Source organism: Pezoporus flaviventris, unplaced genomic scaffold (genome assembly GCF_033815535.1).
Source record: "Pezoporus flaviventris isolate CSIRO_AGI_PZ_B2104156 unplaced genomic scaffold, CSIRO_AGI_Pfla_v1 ptg000097l, whole genome shotgun sequence".
Taxonomy (NCBI): domain Eukaryota; kingdom Metazoa; phylum Chordata; class Aves; order Psittaciformes; family Psittacidae; genus Pezoporus; species Pezoporus flaviventris.
This window is the reverse complement of record NW_026892645.1, coordinates 6,035,857-6,056,825: the sequence shown is the minus strand read 5'-3', so window position 1 is coordinate 6,056,825 and position 20,969 is coordinate 6,035,857. Positions and strand designations below refer to the sequence as shown.

The 20,969-nt window shown below is 53.8% G+C and overlaps 2 protein-coding genes across 4 annotated transcripts; one reads left to right on the top strand and one right to left on the bottom strand.

Annotated features, from left to right (window-relative positions):
- The first annotated feature begins 1,554 nt into the window (after positions 1–1,554).
- ENDOG (endonuclease G) lies at positions 1,555–3,951 on the top strand. Its single transcript, XM_061477057.1, has 3 exons — positions 1,555–2,064; positions 2,515–2,624; positions 3,249–3,951. The coding sequence occupies exons 1-3, from the start codon at positions 1,570–1,572 to the stop codon at positions 3,532–3,534; spliced, it is 891 nt and encodes a 296-aa protein (XP_061333041.1). The 5' UTR covers positions 1,555–1,569; the 3' UTR covers positions 3,535–3,951.
- Positions 3,952–4,362: 411 nt separating this feature from the next.
- Positions 4,363–19,684, bottom strand: LOC133281448 (kynurenine--oxoglutarate transaminase 1-like). 3 transcript variants are annotated; one of them, XM_061477049.1, is made up of 24 exons: positions 19,246–19,684; positions 18,216–18,387; positions 15,834–15,892; positions 14,760–14,910; positions 14,309–14,458; positions 13,859–13,945; positions 13,610–13,738; positions 13,181–13,301; positions 12,447–12,523; positions 12,099–12,188; positions 11,578–11,764; positions 11,303–11,379; positions 11,057–11,143; positions 8,737–8,779; positions 8,496–8,615; positions 8,114–8,273; positions 7,798–7,887; positions 7,419–7,468; positions 7,113–7,243; positions 6,628–6,700; positions 6,180–6,278; positions 5,542–5,644; positions 4,874–5,021; positions 4,363–4,732 (listed from the first exon to the last, which is right to left on the bottom strand). In XM_061477049.1, the coding sequence occupies exons 2-24, from the start codon at positions 18,297–18,299 to the stop codon at positions 4,625–4,627; spliced, it is 2,424 nt and encodes an 807-aa protein (XP_061333033.1). In that variant the 5' UTR covers positions 18,300–18,387; positions 19,246–19,684; the 3' UTR covers positions 4,363–4,624. The 3 variants fall into 3 exon arrangements, with proteins under 3 accessions (XP_061333033.1, XP_061333035.1, XP_061333034.1); XM_061477051.1 differs by lacking the exons at positions 4,363–4,732; positions 4,874–5,021; positions 5,542–5,644; ... (6 more) ...; positions 8,496–8,615; positions 8,737–8,779 and adding an exon at positions 9,618–10,668 and having other exon boundaries at positions 18,216–18,337; positions 19,246–19,469; XM_061477050.1 differs by lacking the exons at positions 4,363–4,732; positions 4,874–5,021; positions 5,542–5,644; ... (8 more) ...; positions 18,216–18,387; positions 19,246–19,684 and adding exons at positions 9,618–10,668; positions 16,202–16,484.
- Between the last annotated feature and the right edge of the window lie 1,285 nt (positions 19,685–20,969).

Below are 20,969 nucleotides of genomic sequence, written 5' to 3'. Positions count from 1 at the left end.
CTTCTGATGTTTTCAGAGCAGCATTTGGGCCCTGAGGTTGACCTAGAGGAAGACACTGGGGAGGTGTAGATGTAGGTGGCTGACTGAGTACTGGTATTGTGCTGTCTTCTCCCTTCCTAGGTGTTGAAGAGCTTAGGGGTGATGGTAAGTGCTTTTAAAAGGAGTCTGCAGTGGTTTAATGGGATGTGATGAGAGCTTTGGCTGCAGGAAAGGTTCTTCTGGATGAATTCTCTAGCTTTATCCAGACTATGGATTCAACTGATTGAGGACTGATGAAGGACTTCTTTGGGGAGCACTTGTAACAACTTTGATACACCCAGAGAGGCTGGATCTTACATGAAAAGTTGTTTTATAATCCTCCTTATCCCCTCCTGTGTGGTAAGCCTGTTGAAAGGAGCTGTACTTTTCAATGTCTTGGGACATCCAGTTCCTTATTCCAAGCCTTTCTCCTTTCTTTAAGAACAAAACCTGGTTTTCTGAGTGGAGAAAACAAAGTCTTAACTTGTTACCAGCTTTTGCATCTCCTCGTGGCTTCATTCCTCAAAGGCTTCTGGTGATGTTTTGCTGTTGTTGAGGTCCGGCAGTATTTATCTACCGGTTCCTTGCTTTTGTGGCCAACTAACAACGACTCCACCCTTGAGGTGCTTCCACTTCTGATCCATTTCAGTTCTGATCTGCTGCAGGAGCAGGAGGTTGGCTGAAGCAGCGGTTCTTTGGGATGGGAGGCGTTAATCTGGGGTGCCTTGGGGCCCCCTTATTTCATAGGGGCCTAAACAAGATGTTTAAATAGCTCTTGTTCTGTGTTCCTCGCAGGCAGGCCTGCTGCCAGGCAGGGGAACCCATCCTCACCTGGGTGGGAAAACAGGGATGCGGGGAGGGATGAGCCCTCCCTGCAGGAGGAGCTCTGCCTGCACCTGCTGCAGTCAGAGCTTTGGGAAACCTTGGGGCTTTGCCAGGGAGGGTAGGACCAGCAGGATGGGTGCTGGAGATGTTGATGGTGGTCACGCCGAGCATTGATTTGCGTTGGCATTATGTGACCTAAGTACGCTTCGGTAGTGAGCAGAATGAAGGGCTGGGGTTGCTTCGGGTGCTTGGGAAAGCATTTCCCCGAATGAACGTCAGGGACTTGTCGCTCTGTGGAGCTCTCTTCCAAACTGCCCTTTCCCTGTCAGAGAGGAGCAGATCACACTTCATGGGTTCACCTTGGCTGGAGCGCCATGGCCAGAGCAGGGTGCGGAGAGCACTGCCCCCAGCGCCCGAACCCTCCGTCTTTTATCCTTCCTTTTTGCACGCTGTTTTTATAACGCTCCCTTCACCTAACGGGTGGCTTTGTGCGGACGCCTCGGGCTGGTGCTGGGCTCGGGGTTCTCGCCGCTGCAGCGGGGAGCCCCGCTCCCGGCTCCGGTTCGACGCCGCTTTCCCCGCACGCCGCTGCCGCCGGTGTGGCCCGGGGTCGCGGTGTCCCCACGGGCAGCGCCTTAAAGGGGCGATGCTCCCTTGCCGGCCGATGCCCTTCCCGGGAGAGCCGCGGCCCCTTTAAGCGGCGGGTCTCACAACCCAGCGGCGGCCATGCTGCGGAGCCGGTGGCTGCTGCCCGGGGCCGCGCTTGCCCTGGGCGCGGGGCTGGGGGCGGCCCTCACCCGGCGCCGGGCCGGGGGCGATGCGGCGGAGGGGCTGCTGGGCCGCCTGCCCGTGGTGCCCGTCGTGGCGGCGGCCGGGCCGCCCGCGCTGCTGGGCTCGGCCCCGGCCGAGCTGACCAAGTACGGGCTGCCCGGGCTGGCGCAGCTGCGGAGCCGCGAGTCCTACGTGTTGTGCTACGACCCGCGGAGCCGCAGCGCGCTCTGGGTCATCGAGCAGCTCAACCGGGACACCCTGAGCGGCGCCTCGGAGCGAGCCGCCTGCGACTTCCAGGAGGACGACTCGGTGCACGAGTACCACCGAGCCACCAACGCCGACTACCGAGGCAGCGGCTTCGACCGCGGGCACCTGGCGGCCGCCGCCAACCACAAGTGGAGCCAGAAAGCCATGCGGGACACGTTCTACCTCAGCAACATCGCCCCGCAGGTAGGGCCCGTCCCGCTACGGGGGCAGCCGGAGCGGCCCGGGGTCAAGGGCAGGCGCTGCTCCGGGATGGGAACCGCTTCCGGACGCTCTTCCCTTCGTGCAGGCAGAGGGGGGGGGGGGTGTCTGGGTCCAGAGGGGCCAAAGTCTCTCGGTGCTGCCGTATTTCCGCTCAGCAGCGATGCTGTAGGTACCTCTGCCCGCTTCCCTCGGGCCAGGAGCTCCCTTAAACAGGCAGGAGGATGCTTGGAAAAGGGTGGGCTGAGGCGAGCGGGCGCTGTTCCTGGGTGTGCAAACCAGGACCTCGCTGTGTGCGGCTTCCCAAGTGGAAGTGATGGTGGAGATCTCTTCTGAAGGTGCTTGGGGTGTACAGGAAAGCGGGTGTTAGCGCCCTGAGCAGAGGGGAAGGTCCCCAGCACTGACCGCTGCCCTTGTCACTTGGTGTGTCTCTAGGATCCTCATTTGAACCAGAATGCCTGGAATAACCTTGAGAAGTACAGCAGGAGCTTGGCGAGGAACAACAAGAACGTCTACGTCTGCACAGGACCCCTTTTCCTGCCCAGGTAAGCACAAGGGCTGAGCTGGGGTCTGTGGTGCTGGGCAAGGACAGGAGGCTGAGGGAGGGGGGGTGCAGCCTCCCAGCTGCTCCCTAAGGCCCTGCTCAGCGGGTGCTTTCGGGATCGGTTTGTGTATTTCCCATGCAGCTGATTACGCCATGAGTGAGGGTGGGTTTCTTGAGCTACAACATCACCAAGTCCCTTCTGTTTGCAGTCCTTACTAATCCAAGTAGTAGATTATTATATTAACAGAGGAGGCTGCAGCCCCGTTCCCTGCAGGTTAAAGCTCCAAGGTTTTATTTTCTGGGCTCTTTCTCCACTTAAAAGCATGATTTTGTTTGCAAAGATCTTCACGCAGTGCTGAGGAGCAGCTGGCTCATGCTGAGACCTCTTTAGAGGCAGGAAACAGCTTGGAAGGGCTGAGACAGCTGGGAAGGGGTTTGGGCAGAGCAGTGTTCACGCAGCGCAGCCTCACCTCACATCGGCTCTGATTCAGCTGTACTGCAGAGCAGGGCTGCTCCGTGCCCTGCTGCGGGGTCGGGGCTCACTTTGGAGGGTTGGCGGGGCGCTGAGGGGGGTGGATGTGGGACCAGATTAGGAGGTAACAATGGGATGTTGCTGTTGGTGCAGGATGGAGGCCGACGGGAAGATGTATGTCAAGTACCAGGTGATTGGGAAGAACAACGTGGCTGTTCCCACCCACTTCTTCAAGGTGCTCATCTTGGAAAAGGAGAGTGGGGAGATTGAGCTGCGCTCCTATGTGATGCCCAACAGCCCCGTGGATGACAAAATCCCCCTGGAACGGTTCCTGGTCCCCATTGAGAGCATTGAGCGAGCCTCCGGGCTCCTCTTTGTCCCAAACATCTTGAAGAGAACCAGTAACTTGAAAGCCATCACAGCTGGAAGCAAGCGTTGAACCCCAGCTGAGCACATCCAGGTACTCCTGGGGAAGGGACTGGCAGCAGTCACATCTACACAGGAACAATAGTTCCTTGTGTGGTTTTAAATGTGGGAAACGAGAATCAAACCCATGTTCCCTTTACCCTTCCCCTCCTTCCGGGTAACAGCTGTGCACACGCAGCCAGTCTGCAGCGCAGGTCCTGCAGCAGGGCTCTAGAGCTTGCCCCTGAGCTGCAGTACAGAGGTTACTCCTGTGTGTGGCTTATTAAGGCACAAAGGGAAGTTACTCAGTCGCTGCTATTTAAGCAGGGAAGGATGGGAGCAAGATGGATGCAGGGGAGGAAGGGAGAGGTTCCTGCCTTTCTGTGGCCAAAGGATTGTTATGATTGTTTTCTGTCAGATGTTTTTAGCAGTAAAGCTTTGAACACCCACACTATTGGTTGTTTCTTATCTGCTCTCACCAAAGGTCCAAGTATCTCAGCAGGAGGAGGGGAGGACAGAGCCAACTTTTCCAGCTGCTTTCCTGTTTGAGCTTACTGTAGGCAGAGCTTAAGGCCTCACAGACAGAGCCAAACTGTAATGAGCTGTGCTGACATGCTTTAACACTGAAGTCCAACTGAAGCTCCATTCCTTCCTGCTGTTGGGAAAGATGAAGCCTTGAGCTGAAGGGAGGATGGGGGGAAATCAGGCTGAGACAGGAAAAGCTTCTTGGCATAGGGGTTAAGTTTTGCCTTCCTTTAAGTGTGAGGGCCACGGGCTCCAGAGGTGCTGAGCATGCAGGATCTCTGGACACTGAGTGCCCATCCTCTACACCAAGACACTCACGTATGGACTTCAAGGCAGCTGAGGTTCTATATTGCTTTATTCCCCACCCCAGATGTCTCCATGGCTGAGATCCTGCTGCCAGGCTCCTCTCAGCTGTGGAGGGGCGGTGACCAGCCCTTGGCAGGACCATACAGACAAGATGCAGACTTGCTGTTCCCAACAGCAGCCAGGGGGTCAGTCAAGCAGCACCTCCAGCTTCAGTCACTGTGCTTGGCCCCGCAGGCTCTTGGAGTGATGTGCCCAGCACCCCACGTCTGAAAAGCCTCTGCCCCAGGCAGTCCTCAGCTGCCAGCAGGGTCTGTGGTTTCCCTGCCCTCAGCTGGCACCGGTGTCTTCACAGCCTCGTCGATGTGGGGCCTCAGCGCAGACAGGGAGATGAGCAGAGCTTCCTGGAACAGAGCAGGGGGTCAGCCAGGAGCGCTGCTCCCTGAGGAGCACCAGGCAAGCTGAGGTGCCACCATGGGGAGCACCACGGGGGCCGTGTGTGTCACTGCTCTGTGACCCCACCACGCCACCGCCGCCTGCCCTACCTCTGTCCGGATGGTTCTGCTGCCCTGGCTGGGACACGTGTTCAGGTAGAAGTCAAACAGGACGCTGGGGTCAGTGACCTCCAGGTTTGGGTCCACGTCAACCCCAGCTTCCAAGCCCTCCAGACCTCCAAACACAACAAGGGCATGCCTAGGGGAGAGCAGAACAGGCAGGGTGAGAGGGGAGATTGGCTCTTACCCCTGCACCAAGGGAGATGCTTTGAGTGGATTAAGAATTAGCTTCACATAAAGTAGTTCTCTCAACTTGATCTGCAAGAAACAGACTCATTTCTTCTGCTCAAGTATGTGGGTCTGGGTTTGAGCCCCTGTGCTGCTGCAGCAGGGAACTGTGTCCCTGCTGATGATTCCCAATGCAGCTGCTGCCCTAACAAAGCCCCGCAGCACTGCACCAATGTGAGAGTCCCTTCTACCAACTCTAGAGAAACGGAAGGAATTGGCCTTATCCTTGGGTACTTCCCCAAGCAGTGCAATGCAAAGGAACATGCTTTGGTGTAAAAGGAAGCAGCAGAACAGGAGGCAGCCTGTAAGTGAGTCTAGGTTTATCTAGGAGCATTCCTGCCTGGGAAAACACCAAGGCCACAGTGCAGCTCTGCTGCCTGCACCAGGCCTCACTGCAGGCTTGAGTGGGGCCAAGAGGGCAGGACACAAACCTGAAGGAAGGGAGAGTGGCCTCATCCACGGAGCTGCCCCGCTCTGAGGTCCCAATGGAGAGATCGTAGCCTTCCTTGAACGGGCACTCTGAAAATACAGCACCTGGGACACAGACACAATATGGGGCTATTTGTGTGTGCTCCTGCCCTTGCTCTGTGCCTTCTGGACAGGCTGGAGCGCTCCATGGATGACTGATGGCAGCAGAAGGAACTGCTTTTCAGTGCATGAAGAGACAGAAGAATGACTCTTCCTGACAGTTCCCTTGCTGCAGGAGTGTCTGGCACCATTCTCAGCTGCAGCACCTTTCCTCAAAGCTCAAACAGGTGCCAGAAACCATTCCTTCACTAACAGCTTATGGTTCTCCTTGGAGCTCTAATCAACCAGAAGACAGGAAAAGGATTCTGCAAGGCTCAGGTGTCACTGCTGGCTTTGATGTGAATGAATGGGAGGCAGTCACGGTGGAAACGCAGCTGCACTGGCTGGAGATGGAGAGCACCACTGCTACGATGGGGACACCTGGAGCAATAGTGCGTGGAGGTACAGGGCAGAGTGGGGGGTGACTGGCGTGATTCGTGCCCCTAGCTTCAGCCTTTACATGTGACAGGACTGAGAGCAGAGAATCCCTGCAGATACTCACTCAGGCAGGAGGCAAGGCGGACGCTGTAACCCCAGTATAAGCCCGAGACCGTCCGAGGGTGCTGTGAGGACACCACGGTGCCTTTCCGCACTTTAGCTTCTGAAAGGGAAGCAAAGGGATCAGCACCCACAGTGAGAGCTGGACGTGAGCAGCCACACACAGCAGTTTCACCTGGAGCAGGGCACTGACTCGGTGTATAACAAAGAGCCACCCCTCTGAGTGCATTCTGCAAGTACATTTGGGCTGTTTATTACTGGTCAAAGAGCTGATAGCTCTCTCCAGTTCACCAGGGAGGTGTGGTAAGGGGGTGATTAAAACTGTGTGTGGAGCAAAGGAACACACAGAGCTGTCTGGTACCTTCAGGTATCAGTGATACGAAGCTGTGATGTGAAAGGGACCATCTCCTGCAGCACTGAAGCTCACAGGTGCTAATGGAGCAGGGGATTACCTGGCTTCTGGGGTTCCTCCAGGCGCACGGTGACTCGCAGGCCAGGGTTCAGCTCTCTGTCGATCTGCACCTCCTGCAGTGACAGTCAGGTTCAGCATCAGGCGCTGCTGGAAGTACTGGGAAAGGTGGGGAAGGAAGGGAGCCCTCTGAGGAAGGTCTGTTCTGGCCTGGGGCTGCAATGAGGAGCTCTGTGGTCAGGGCCTGTGTGGCTCATGCAATGCAGAGCAGGCTCAGGGTGCCCGGGTCAGCAATCTGAGGCCTGTGTTGCTGCTCAAAGCGCTCCAGCAGTGAAGCAATTAAGTGCTGAGCAGGCAAACCTGCCAGAACTTGGGAAGCTACAAACACTGATGAGCCAGAAAGGACAAGATGGCAACGAGCACTAAACCCAGTGTGAGTCCACCATGGCCTTCAGTACCCACCCTGCCTCCTTCAAGTCTGCCAGAGAGACAGGGGAAATGGTTCTGGGCTCTGGGGGTAACGCGCACCTTCCTCATCCCACAGTTAACAAAAGAGCCTCTGCCCGCCTTGGTTGGCCGGTCCAACACTACACCTTCCCGGTACTGCGAGTCCTCATCCACCCGCATGTGGTGGGGGCTGTCCAGGGGGTTGAGCAGCCCTAAAACAGCATAAAGAAAGCAAAGAGAAGTGTAAGTACAACTGCTCTGCTACCCCCTCCCTCTCTGGTCCAGCACATCACAGCCTGTGCTCTGACGGGGCACACTCAGTTCTGTGTGTTTCATGTAACACGAGCAAGAGCCAGCAGCCTGGGCCAGACACAACTGAATCATTACCTGCAAACTGCAGATCCTCATGCTTTGGGAAAAAGGATTTCCTCAAGTACCTGTTGGCAGAGAAGGTTGAAATGTAAACCCAACCTTTTTATTGAGTCTTGGCTTCAGTTCTAGTCCTTTCTGACTTAAAGGAGCTGAGTACAGAGAAAAGCTTGTTTGGCTCCCTCAAGTCCCAGAGGTAACCTCCATCATGCAGGTTCCAGCCTGCAGTCACTGCTCTTTTAGTTGAACTCCTGAACCACACATGTGAAGCAACGAGCTCCTGTGTTCTGCATAATTAGACAATATAAACAAGATCTGCCTCCTGCTCCCATAGCCCCTTACATCAGATACCCACAGCAGTCGGTTCTGATGCATGGTTCAGCCATGGGGGACTTACTGAGGGCACTCCAAGTACTGCAGGATCCGAGCCAGCTGCACACAAGCCTTGCCTCTCCTTCCAATTCCTTCAAAGTCCCCCTCCACGCTCCTGTAAGTGACAGAGAGCAGCTCGTGAGCTCAGCATGAGACAGGTCAGGCCTGCAGAGGACGAAGCCTTGCTCCTTAACCTGAAACCAGCTCCTTGTGGAAGGGCTGTTCCAGAGGCAGAGCCTGTCACCAGATCCTATTTGGACCTCTCTCTGCAGGCCACGTGTCTCTTTCAGCTTCGGTCTCTGTGCGCCGACCCAAAGCTCTTCCTGCACAACAGATCTTACTTTACATCTTCCCCGTGCTCGTCGAACACCACGATCTCATCCACGCAGAAGATGGCGCAGGCCCGGGCAATCTGTCCTGCGAGGTACGTCCGCAGCTCCAGGGACTGGGCGTTGTTCAGGATGGAGCCCGGCAGGGCCACGCTCAGCGTGTAGTGCCGCCCTGGGGAGCGGAGGAGAGCCATGGCCTGACAGCTCCATGCAGTGTTTTAGTTACTGGGGGGGGTGAAAAGCAACCTCTGTTGCTTCATCACAGGCTCCCCCTTCACAAAGGTTTCTCACTGCATCGGGTTCATGCCTGTTTAGATTTATCTCTCAAGCTGACTGACCGAGTTCCCTCAGCCCTTTCAACCCGGGCCTCCCCACGGGGTCACAGCAGCATCACCTCTGTCTTCCCGCTGCTCCTCTCGCTTCTCGGCTCGTTTCTCCTCCAGCTCTCGCATCCGCTGCTTTTCCAGCTTCTTCAGCAGCTTCATCTCCTTCCATTTCTTCTTCTCGGCTTTCCCTGGAACGCACAAACCTCATCCCCTCGCTGCAAGCCAACAGCCGTGACCGCCGGCGCAGACACGAGGGCCTCCCGCTCCCAGGCATCCCCGCCCGCAGTCCCCACACGATGCCGGCCTTACTCTCCTGCTTCCACCGCCGCCAGTCCACCTTCCGGTCCGCACCCTGCGGGACACCGGCCGCGACCATCATCACCGGGCTCCCCTCAGGGGCCGCCCGCGGTGACCGGGCCAACGCCGCTCCCCACCTGCACTCGCTTGGCCGCGCCGCTGCCGTCCGCCATCTTCGGCCTCCCTCCTGGGCCACGCCCCCTCCCGCCGTGGTGATTGGTTGGAGGGCGCCAGTGCCCGCCCACTGCGGGGAGGAGGCCGGCGTCACGTGAGCCAGTGGCCGGGCAGGGGGCGGTGCTTAAGCGGGGCAGGGGTTGTTGCGTTCTGGGGGGAATGGGGGAGCAGGGGGACAGCATGGCTGGGTGCGGGGGTGCCGGGGGTGGTTGTGACATCCGGACACCCTCATCTGGGTGTCTGCACGAGCGCCATGTGCGCGTTGGAGGATGGGGAGAGGGACCCTGCCCCTTGCGGGGTGCGCCATGGCTTAGAGCGGGAGCCCAGGCGTACGGGGGTGTTGCAATTACTCTTCATGTCACGGTGGTTCGTCTGTTTCAGTGACTGTAGCTCTCAGCATTTGGCACGTCCGTGGGTGCAAAAGGGCCTTCAGCAGCACCCTCACCCATCCAGGCCGTGCAGGCAGGATGGGATGCGTTACCCCGCCTCCTGCTGGTGAAGGCAGGTGGGTGTTTGCCCTCCTCCTGCAGCTCTGGCTCCCAAGGGATCGGGGCCACCAGCTGCACCCCAACACAAAACCTGTGGAGCCGCTACCCGCCGGCCAGCGTGGGATGAGCAGCCACCACCATCGGATGCAATGTGGATGCTGCCATGTGACGGCAGCTCTCCAGGAAGGCTGCGTCAGCCCTGTGATCATTACAGAGCCATTGACTCTTCAGTAATTGCAGTAATTCTGCTTTAATAATTTAACTGCTACAAATACTTATTGCGCAGTCTGTTGCGTGATGGGTGATGCTGGTTTGCATTGTTATCCAGGTTGAAATCGACAGTGATGCAAGAATGACCTTACAAAATGCTGCCCACATTATCCCATCACCCATCAGCCTGGTGGGTGGGAGGCTACGGGGGCCACCAGCAACAGGAGCAGTCCAAGGCCGCTGTACCCGTCCTCCCCAGCCACTGTGTGCGTTCATCAAAGGCCTGAAGGTTTTGCTTTGCAGCCTGGATGATGCTGCTGAGCCCTGACAAAGTGCCAGGAGTAGTTTGGGGGATGCACAGGGAAGGGTTGGCAGTAGCCAGGCTATTCATGAAAGCCTGTTTCCCTGGGAGTAACCAGTGACCCATCTCAGCTTTCCCAGAGATGCACCGAAAAAGAATAATGGGAAAACTAAACAGTGTTAATTCTGGGAAACACCATTTCACTGGGTTTATGATTTTCAGGATCATAGGAATTAACCTACTGATGATACTGCATGATCCCATGGGAACGTGGTGCTGGTGGAAACGGTGTCCTGTGCCCTGGGGTACATGGTAAGGCTCCAGCATGGCCTTAAAGGTAAGTCCTGAGATGCCTTTGCAGAATTTGGTGGTGGAAAAGCCCCCAGGAGCCATCCTTACCTTGCATCTTGCTGGATGCATCCCAGAACTGATTAGCGAAGTCTTTAAACTTAAGAAGAACATCATTTGATGTTTTACTGTCAGGGCATGCAAAGACTTGGTTCTTACAGTAACAGTGCAATCATTTCTCAGTGACAGAAAGTGTCCCCCAGACCCTGGGCCTGGCAAATCTCTGCCCATTTGTCTGACAGAAAACGTGGACAATAAGAACGTATCAAAGTATGGAGCCAAGCAAAGTAAGAGGAAGAAAGAGCAGCGGGGGCAGGTGAGGACCAAGGAGAGCCTGGTTCTCTCTCAGTGCACTCAGGGACTGGTTTTCTCCTGTTTCCATTTTTGCAATATGTCATTTGCTGCCTTCAGTGTAGCTTCCTCCTAAACAAATACCACAGGTTCAGGCAGTGGTTTCCAGCCAAATCCCCTTTCCCGTCACTGCAGTCATCATTCGTATAAAAATCCCTTTCTCATTTCGGAACATTGCAAATGCTGCGTGTTCAGTATGAGACGGGCACAGCCATCTCTGGGGCAGGCATAGCCTCTGGGCAGTTAAACAGGCACCCAGAAGACTGTCTTGACCAAGAAATGTGGGATGCTGCCCTGGCTCGGCTCACATGTCTGCAGGAGGGGGTCAGACCAGCCGTGGTGCTATGCTCAGGCTCAAATACTCAAGGCACTTTACACCTCTTCTTGGCATTTACATCATTAAACCACCTCTGATTATTACTCCTAACCTCACCTTCATTTATGCTGCCACACATCTCACCTTTGCGAAGCAGAACCGGATGAAATGGCTGTAGTTGTTCTTGTGGGCCCCACAGTAGAAAGCAGAGAGTGGAATGGCAGCAAGTCCCTAGGAAAGGGAAACACGGAGCTGAGGTTACTCCTCGTGGGCTGGCATGCAGCCTGCATGACACCCCTTGCCATGAGCATGTGAGACCCCACAGTGGTGGTGTGCTGTGCTTCCAGCAAGGAGGGCACAAACACAGTAGAAGGGGCCAGATGCATTTACCTTGTTCTTGACCATCCACTTTGCAAATCTGGAGTCATAGGGCTCATCAGAATTAGGGATGTCGGGGACATCAGATTCTGCAGGAGAAGCACAGCAGCACAAAGGCTGGGGCTACTGCCAGGTGCCACAGGCAAGCCCCAAACCCACAGCTTCTGGGAGCTTGGATGGGGAATGTGCTGTTGTCCATCCCTGCTTTGGTGGTGGTTTATGCAGGTTCTTGTCCCGAGCTGGACCCTGCACTCAGTCCTGCCTGAGCGAAACTGCTGGTGACTCACTGAAGTTGGAGATGTCTGCCAACAAGAAGTAGGTGCCCTCGGGGATGATGGGTTTCATCCCTGCAGCATCCAGGCTCTGGACCAGCCAATCTCTCTTCTTCTGCAGCTCCTTGGGCAGTTGGACAAAGTAGCTGTCTGGTTTCCCATAGAGCATGAGCTCCCTCTGGAAACCCTGAGCCACAGCCTCCTGTGAGGAGACAGGAGCCAGTAACCAGTGGGAAGATGGTCAAGACTTGCTTGGGAATGGAGTCTATGCTCCAATGCAATTTGCAGGTGATTAGGGAGATCTCTGCCTTCAGCACCTCCAAACGGCCCCTTTGATTTGTCAGTGCAAAATAAGGACTATACCCCATGGTGGGCTGTGCCCTCTCCTTCCTGCCAGACATGGGACAACTAAAGGGAGAGGGGAAGGAGCCTTTCTATGGCACCATGCACCAGGTGCCTTTCAGGTCAGCTGTGGGCAGAAGGACCCTCTCTCACCCTCTTTTCAGTGGTTTGGGGATTGCAGGGAGCTGCCTTACCTGGGCAGCTGTGGCACAGTGGTACACTGAGTTTTGGTGCACGGTACGGATGTGCTGCAGCAGCCTGTTGGGTCCCACGGTCCAGCCTACCTGCAGCCAGGAGAGGAGGAGGAAATTTGTAAGTCTCTGGGTACCTGCTTGGGCTCCCCTTTATTTGCCTGCACTGGCTTCACTGTATTTTCCAACCAGGATTATCATAAGGCAGCTTTAGTACTTTCAGACTCTGAGGCTCAAAGCTGAGTGTGTGGCAGCAGAGTCCCCAGTGCCATGCTATGGCAATGGAACCCATGCCCTGAATCAAAGGGACAGGGATGGGGACACAATGAGGCGCTGCATGAGGGAACTCACCTTCCAGCCAGTGGCACTGAAGGTCTTCCCAGCACTCCCAATGATCACTGTGCGATCCCACATCCCCGGCAAGCTGGCTGGCAATGAAAGAAGAGAGAAACCCCAATGGCAGTGCTGAGCATGCTCGCTTCTGGGCTGCATTAATGACAGGTGAGAGCTCTTTAACCACTGTAACTGTGGTGGCCTCTGGTCACAGCACATCTTTCACCTGGATAAGCCTCAAAGCACATCCCAAGCAGACAGCCTGGCTTCTCAAGAGCAGCTCTTTGTAATTAAGTGTGTTCACACACATGTACCGAGCCCCAGGTGTTCCCAAAGATGCCAAGCACCATCACCCTGCAACAAGGTGATTGCATGTTACTGCAACAGGAAGGCCTGTCAGGCCTCTGAAATCATGCTGAAATGGATGTCCCAAAACTAGAGACACTCGGAAAATGTGCTTTTTCAAAGTATAGGAAAAGTTTCAGTTTCACTGGAGCCAAAGGGCTCTTTGCTCTAGGTCTTGTGCTGTGAAGGTACCTCTCTGTTTCCTCTGACTGGCTCTGGAAGTCAGGGCTAGTTCTGGTTGGGAGGCTGAGACTGAAGTGCAGCAAAATACCTCTACTGGGGATACAAGCCCAGCAGAGCTGCACATGCAGGCAGCCCATGGGCTCCAGGAGACCCCAGCTAAATCACCAGATCCTTCACCAAAGACCCAGAGAAGACGCCAGCCTCAGCCAAGCCGTTCTCCGTACCGATGCGGATGTGCTCCTTCCCATCATAGACCAGCCACTCGTACACCTCATCACTGATGCACAGGACATCATGCTTCACACACAGGTCTGCAATGAGTTCCAGCTCCCCTCGGCTGAATACCTGCAGCAGGCAGGGAATGGAGCAAGGATGCAGCAGGAACATTTCTGAGCCCCTGCCTGTCCCTGCCTTCTCCCAAGCCTGGGTGGGCAGGAGCTGGCTGCAGTGGTCTAACAGGGCAAAGCCACGCTGGCACAAAAGATCAGGCTTAAAACCACCAGAATAGTGAGTGCAGAGTGTGGGGCTCCCAAAGCACCCATTTCCCTTGTGTCAAGGAAGGTTGAGCCACTGCTACACTGCAAACATGGCTGGGTGAACTATAGCACCCCAGCAGCTTTCAGGGCCAGCCACAGCAAGGCCAGAGGTATTACCTTGCCCAGAGGGTTGTTGGGTGAGTTCAGGACAATGGCTTTTGTCCGTTTATTGAATTTAGAAGCCAGTTCAGCCGAGTCCAGCTTCCAGTCTGCACTAGACATCATTTTTCCATTTTCTGGAGCTTTCTAGAGAGAACAGAGGGGAATCTTGGCTTGCTTTGCTACCTCTGCGCTTTGCTTACCTCTCACCTCTTTGATCACTTTACTGTGACTCTTCCCTCCTCAGCTTTGCTCCGTCCCACTCACCGGTCTCAGTGGGACAAACACTGGTGTCCCACCAGCCATTGTCACCATCGGCTCATAGCAGTCAAAGAAGGGCTCAATAATTATCACCTGGAAGAAAGGGATATGTCATTGCTCAGACCTTCCCTCATGGGTACACAGAGCAATGGGGATACAGGAAATATTAATCAGTGAATTGCTGTAATGGAGAATCCGTATTGCCTGTGGGCAAGTGTCAGGGAAGAACACCACCACTTAGGGCAAAAGGGTTATTCTGCCTTATGCAGAAATGAGACAGTGCCATGCAGCAGGTAATTTTTTCCTTTAGAAGCTCAGATACTGGAGAATGGAGATAAAACCATTTCTGCTTTGGAAAAGGACAATGAAAACCAGTCTGCAGCTGCTGGCAGACCCAAAGCCAGGAAGGGCTCTCCTGAGGGAAGATGGTACAAGCAGCCCAGAATCTTGGGTTACCTCATCGCCTTCATCAACGAAAGCCTGGAAGCAGCAGAAAAGGGCCTGGTATGCCCCAACAGTCACCATCACATTGGTCATAGGATCCAGGTCCTGTCCGAGCAGCTTCTCAAAAAGCTGGGCTAGGATCTTCACCAGAGGTGGGTGTCCCTGTGGGGAGAGAAGATGGGTGGGACTTGAGTTGCAGAAACCTCCTGAAACATGGAAGAGCCCATGGAAAGGGGCCAAGCACCCGGTGACTGAGTGTGCAGGGCATCTTCCATCCTGGGTGCTTGAAACACCCTGGTAAAGCAGGGGTTTACAGCCTGGGTGCAGGGGGCTCGAGCTGAGGCTGGATGCATGTTTTGCCTCATGTGGTTTGCCTTGTTCACTGCTGCCTGATAAGCCCTGAAGCAGCCAAGGCTAAGAGGGACTGAGGGGGTATTGCTGAGGAAGGGGTCTGTCCACGCACAAAGGCACGGGTGTACTGGTGCAGCATGCTGTTCTCCCCGCTGAGGGCTGTCACTAACGCCTCCTTCAGAAAGTTCGGTGGGGGGAAGTCAGGGAAGCCCTGGCCCAGATTCACTGTGGAGTAGGTGGCAGCCAGTTTTACAAACTCCACCCTGGAGAGGAAAAGGGAGAGAAAGACAAGTACTTACAGAGGGTCCGGGCAGCGTGCTGGCACCAGCTCTGCTTGCCAGCATCCCTTTGGAAGTGAGTGAGATTGGTGTCCCTCCTGCAGAGCCATACTGCTGCTCACAGGTGGACAGGATCAAGCACAGGTCATTTCAGACCTGCTTCAATTAAACTGAGGATGAAACGCTATTGCCATGAGCAGTGGTTTTAATTTGTTCTTGAAGGAAACAGCCATTGTGCTGTCTGGGTGTGTGGTTGCAGCTGAAGCTGCACACCACACGCTGGACAGGTTTTCAAGCTCATGCCAGTTGTGCAATATTTAGCAGCTAGACACCACGAAGGCCTCTGCAGAGGGGAAGGCAGCCTGAACTCAGTACTAGTCTCAAAAAGAAGCCAGCTCACTGGCATTGTGCAGTTTAAAACCAGGCACAGCTGGACTTTGGGGAAAGATCATTTAAATCTATTGTTCAAGCACATGGCTTTCCAAATGGCATATTGCACCTGGCAGGCTGGGAACAGCATTTCAGCATCCCTCCACTTGCCTGTCTGCTTGCAGTGCCCTAGGATGGGCTTGAAGCAGATGCCAGGCTGCAGTCAGTGTGCTGCAACCACTTGGCTCAGATTTGGTGCTGCTGGGATCATTTTGATGGATGGGATGGATGGAGTGCAGTGCACTGCCAGGCGCTCCCAACTGCCTTCCTGCAGGATGGTGCAGAACACCTGATATGGCATAAAGTGTGAGCAGAAGGTACAGAACTGAGCCTGGTACAAACCTGCTTCCTGAACAAATGCAAAGCAGCTGAGGGAGACTGCTGCTCTGTGTTGTGTGGCTGTGGCAGTTTCTATCTGTTGTTAAGCTGCCTAAAACCACATCTACCATCAGGGTAAACCAGATAGTTTCTTAACTCACCAGATATTCTTATCCACTCCCTCCAGCCTCCGAGATTGCACTGGCCTTGACATTTTTGCCTGCAAAGAGAGACAAAAAAAAGAGTTTTAAGCTTTTTCCTAATGGCAATGGGGCCACATGTGAAGGGAACATGGCCTCCCCAGGTAGGTTTTTCCTAATAGGAGGTGTGTCCTTTTAGTATTGCTTCATGGGCTGCTGCTGACTGACCTTAGAGCAGTAATGGTGCTGCAGTGGGTTCTGGAAACAGCTTCACACACTTTTTATGAAAGATCAAACAGACGAGAGCTGGCAGAGGAGGAGGTTTCATTGACAAGTTCCAACAAGAATTGAAAAAAACAGATGAACAAAAGAAGTGTGTGTACACTCACTGGGGAGCAGGCAATGCCTGAAACCTCATTTTCACTTGCATCAGATGAGCTCGGCCATATTGTCACTGCCAGGCCAGTGACCCCAGACCTCAGGCTTTCCATAGCATGTCTTGTCTTATTCTCTAGAGGCCACAAAATATCCCCTTTTCCTAGAAGAGCAAACTTCTTTTATTCCATACTGCTCTACAGAGTAGCAGAAATATTTACTCCTTGTTCTGCTAGAGTGCTTGGTGAAGGGAGTTGCTCCAGATCCTAAATGATGTGCTGGTTTTTGCACCTATAGTTCATGGCAAAATCAGGCAGCAAGTGAGTGCAGGCAAGAGGAGAGCACAGCACATGATCAGTCTGATGTACAGAGACACCAAGGTGCCATTCGCCTGACTGGTACCTAATTTCCATATGCATCATGGCTGGGGAGGGGGGGTGAGAAGAAGGACAGTGGGAAACATTGAGAGCAAAATCCTTCCTCCAGTTGGATAAGCTGGAAGTGGGAGAAAGTCAGATGTGCTTGATGGGGAATTTATTGTGAGGATGATGAAAAGAGGCAGAGGCAGAATTTAATAACTCAACAGTGCAGGAAAAAGGTAACCAGACAGCAAAGGGACTGGAGACCAGAGATAAATGATACTCAATGCACCAAGAAAAGCCAGCATGGGGATGCAAGGAGGATGTGTCTGAATCAATAAGCCAAGAAAACAATCACCACTGGCAAGTAAAATACGTTTGAATAAGGATGAGGAGGGCATGTGAAAGCAGCTGAGATGTGAGGGGGAGGGTCTATGCTCTGCTGTGCCAAGGTGGTGGTGGGGGTCCCAGTTCAGCCCCCTCCCCAGGCTCAGCTGTAGCAGGAATTCTTCACTTACCTGCTCACCTCTGCTATTCCCAGAGGGCTGCACCAGAATTTGAGAAGTGGCCCAAAAATGTCTTGTGTTGAGGTCTTTAGACTTTTATACAGTGTCAGCCCTCACTAAGGATCTTTGCAAATACCTTGCTGAGGAGGCCTGTGTTTCAGAGGGCACTGGGTGGACTCTGTGCTCCCCCGTGGTGCCAGGCAGGTAGCCAAGGGTGAGCAGAAGTCACTGCCTCCCCACTTCTCTCCCTCAGTTCCCTGCTTTGCTCTTTAGCTGCCCAAGTTCATGGATACTACGGTCAGTAAGACCCAGTGCCTGAGCTGATTCTGGTGGGAGTACAAGGATTTATGGCTCGGAAAGTAAAACTTCCAACTTAAATGAAGAAGGTGAAATATTAACAGCTCCAGCCCAGCTCTCTTGTGGTGGGGCTGCTGCTCGTCACAGTTCAGAGAACAGCGTTGGCAAGTGTGCTGATGTCAGTGCAAAGAGGGTGCTTTAAGCCCAGAAATTCCCAGTTCTGAAGAAAGGCCTTGTCTGCTCCAGCCCTTACAGGAAGGAAAATGACAAACACTTTCTTCTTTTGATGTCTTCCCCATCCTATCCCCAGCCTGCACGATGCTGCCAAGAGTGGCTGCCCATCAGGCTAGAGAGCAACATTCCTGGGACCACACAGCCCCTAAATCTCTTTCAGCCTGTTCTGCTCCTCAAACCAATGTGTTTCTCCAGCTCCAATCTGCCTGTCAGCCAGACAGAACAGGCCGGTAAAAATGCAGAAGACTTAGGGGCCACAACCTTCCCCCACTGACTCCCTGCTGCTTGTGGTTTCCCGGCTCTGCACATTTGTATCTCCAAGGGGGATACTGTTATTTCCCAAGTCCTTTGCAACCCAAGGGGCTTTAGTAGAAGAGACTGTGAGACAAGGCAACCCCACAAACAATGAGCTTTCTTCTGTATGAAGGAGGTTCTCTTGCTTATAGGTATTACCTTTAAACAGCCTACCAGGTACAGAGATTGCACCAGTGTGGCTTTTTCTGGTGTGCCCTATCTGCCATCACTGCCAAGACTAGCTCCTGGGCAGTGAGCTCCCCTGGGCTCCACACCACTGCAGCCCAAGCCAGGGACCAGGCTGCCAGCCAGAAACAGTGCTGCTGGGCATTCAATACCTCGCTGAAGTAGGAGCTATATCCAGTGCTGCTCTTTCTCTCCAGCAAGAAGTGACGCAGGGACGGTCTCGCTCTCCTGAGCATGCCACGGCTCCTGCTGTCTCACTCCTGTGGGCACGGACCTGCATTTCCCCCAGGCACAAAGCAGAGGGGTGAGACAAGCACTCCACAGCTGCAGGGGTAAAGCAAACACTCTGTGTACCTCGGGATGAGGCAGGTCCAGCACGATTAATGGAAAACCAGAAGCCATAGTATACTATTGCTCATGACTGCAAAATATCCACCTTGTCCCTGTGTGCAGGACAGTAGCATGTCAGGGATGGGCACTGAGATGTGGGGGGCACTGCTTTGGGATGCAAAGTACTGAAATGAGGGGGCTAACCCTGCAGGAAAGCATGGCAGTAAAAAGGGCTTCAACAGACACATAAAACTACAAAGCTGCTGTAAGAGCTGTGCTCAAGGCTCCTGCAAAGGGCTAGAGGCAGCACCAGAGTCACGGTGCTGTTGCCAGTGGGAGCAGCTGAGCAGGGTGAGGGCAGAGGACTCTGCCTTTCCTCCCCAGGCCTGGAAAACATTTTGGAGCGGGTCAGCTACACAAAAAGCCTGGGAAAGGCTCAGAGAGCCACTCACCTGGTTGGGCATTCCAGGCTGCGCCGTACATACACTCCCTGCAAGGGATATGGGGAACCTCTGCCCTGGCGGGTGCCCAGGACAGAGCACACTAAGGATTTCGGAGGTGACAGCTGAAAGGTCACTGCAGGGACTGGTCACTCCCCACCTCCCGCCCTCCAGCCCGCAGGCACCAGCCGCCTGCTCCGTCACGGTGCTCCCCAAGCACCTCCACTGTGCTGAACCAGCCCTGCTGCTTGCAGATGCACCCAAAAGGTTTTGGGGACAAGGGTCCCCCTGAACCCATCCCACCATGGGGTGCTACACATGGTGAATGCAGCAGCAATAGCCAGCAAGCACACACGTGCAGGTGCAAGGCAGTTCCCAGAGGGATGGTGGGGGGGTTATAAAACCAACTTACATCAATCAAGCTGGACCACGCTGCCTGACGCTGTGGAAGTCTGACACAGCCACCCAGGCTGCCTTTCCACACATGCTGCCCTCTCCCTGCCTCTGAAATGCTTCATCTGTAGCGGGGACTTCCTGGGAGGAGTCAGAGAGCCTGCAGGAAGGTACCAGTCGAGCTACAACGCTCCGATAGGAAAACTCGTACCGGGGAAAACTAGATCTTGGGTTGCTCTCTGAGTCACCAGGGTGAGGAAGAAAAGGGCTTTGGGGAGCAGATCCCTACCTCCCAGAGGCTTGGAACCAGAGCTGCCAGAGGATTTTGGCTGCTTGGGAAAACATTCCAGGATATTGTTCAGATGGAAGCTCATACCGGCGTAATTATAGTGGGATAATTTTTGTGGTATAGCTGTAATTGCTTTGGCATAGCAATGACAAGGAATTTCCCTTTGAGTGAAGCCTTCAGTCATTTTAAAGAATGAATTTTAAAGTCAGTTAAACCTTTCAAAAATTCCATCCTGCAGGCTTAATACTATTGGAGAAGAGAATGGCTCCTAGTAGAGAAGGTGAAGGCATCAGTATTACGTTCATCAGAGGATAATGGCCTACTGTCACGATACAACCTAAAGCAGGATCCTGCAGCATTGTCTAACCGCTGGGCTGTGGGTGAGCAGGGAGACAGCAGCCTCAGAACGGGATTACAGCGCACGGATGCAGGAGCTGAATTCTCCGCCGGTCACGAGAGGTGGTAATTGCTGCAGTGAGGTGTAGAGAGCAAATTGTCCTCTTTCAGCTTCCTTCTTCCTTTTGTGACATGCAGTGATGAATCAGGTCATGTCGGTCTCCTGAGTGAGTAATTGCTGTCTCCCTTTCACAGTAGGAAAAAGTGAGCCACAGGGAAAGGAAGTGGCTGACATCCGCTGTGCCAAAGGTCCACAAATCCTAAGCCGGTGTCCAGCCACTAGATTTACAGCATCCCTGCCGTGACTAAGCAGGAGGGAATGTCTGAGATAGGAACTCTTTGTTTTCTAAACTCCTGTTAAACACTGAAACAAAGAGATGGAAGGAAAACTTGTGCTTCTGTAAGAGTGTCCACGGCACATTCTGAGCCATCTAATAGCTCAATGCCATTTATCCTCTCCCTCCTGATGCCCTCACTATGCTTTCTTTGCCCCTTCCCCTGCCATCCTTGCACCCTCCCTGGTTGTTGGCCTTTATATGGGTTCAACTGTAACATGTAACTTCACCTAAATCCAGCAGACATTGCTGGATAATATGCAAGTGGCCACTGTGGAAAAACACACATCCAACCTTCTTGAGTTTGTGTTGTAAAACGCAAGGAAAAATAGGGCCTTCTCTTTCTTCAGGGCATTTTAATTTAACAGTTGCATCTAGACATGAACAATTCTTCTTATTGATACTTTCTTTTTCAAATCTAGCTATTGCACTGGTGTCTAAAACAGTCTCCTGGCAGGTAGGGTCATATCTCCTCTGTTACAGGTCTTGTGCCTATGGCTACAGGAGGATGCTAAGACCTATCACATTCCTAGAAAGCCAGAGATATGCTTGTTTTACTGTCACAGTGATCACTGCTGGACACAAGTTAAGATTTGCTGCACTTAACCACTCAGGATTGCCTCGTGTGCAGTAATGAAATTGTAATGAATGCCTTTGAACCATCCTTTATGAATTTTTAAAAGAATTATGTCCAGTATCTCCCAATGAGTCAGCCAGAGGAAA

Bases quoted from the DNA above. Each gene is read 5' to 3' on its own strand.
- ENDOG (XM_061477057.1), top strand. From the start codon at position 1,570: ATGCTGCGGAGCCGGTGGCTGCTGCCCGGGGCCGCGCTTGCCCTGGGC. The intron at 2,065-2,514 runs GTAGGGCCCGTC...GTGTGTCTCTAG, and splicing joins TCAGCAACATCGCCCCGCAG to GATCCTCATTTGAACCAGAA. The intron at 2,625-3,248 runs GTAAGCACAAGG...CTGTTGGTGCAG, and splicing joins GGACCCCTTTTCCTGCCCAG to GATGGAGGCCGACGGGAAGA.
- LOC133281448 (XM_061477049.1), bottom strand. From the start codon at position 18,299: ATGCTCAGGAGAGCGAGACCGTCCCTGCGTCACTTCTTGCTGGAGAGA. The intron at 15,893-18,215 runs GTATTGAATGCC...CTCTCTTTGCAG, and splicing joins ATAGCTCCTACTTCAGCGAG to GCAAAAATGTCAAGGCCAGT. The intron at 14,459-14,759 runs GTGCGTGGACAG...CTCTCCCCACAG, and splicing joins ACCAGTACACCCGTGCCTTT to GGACACCCACCTCTGGTGAA.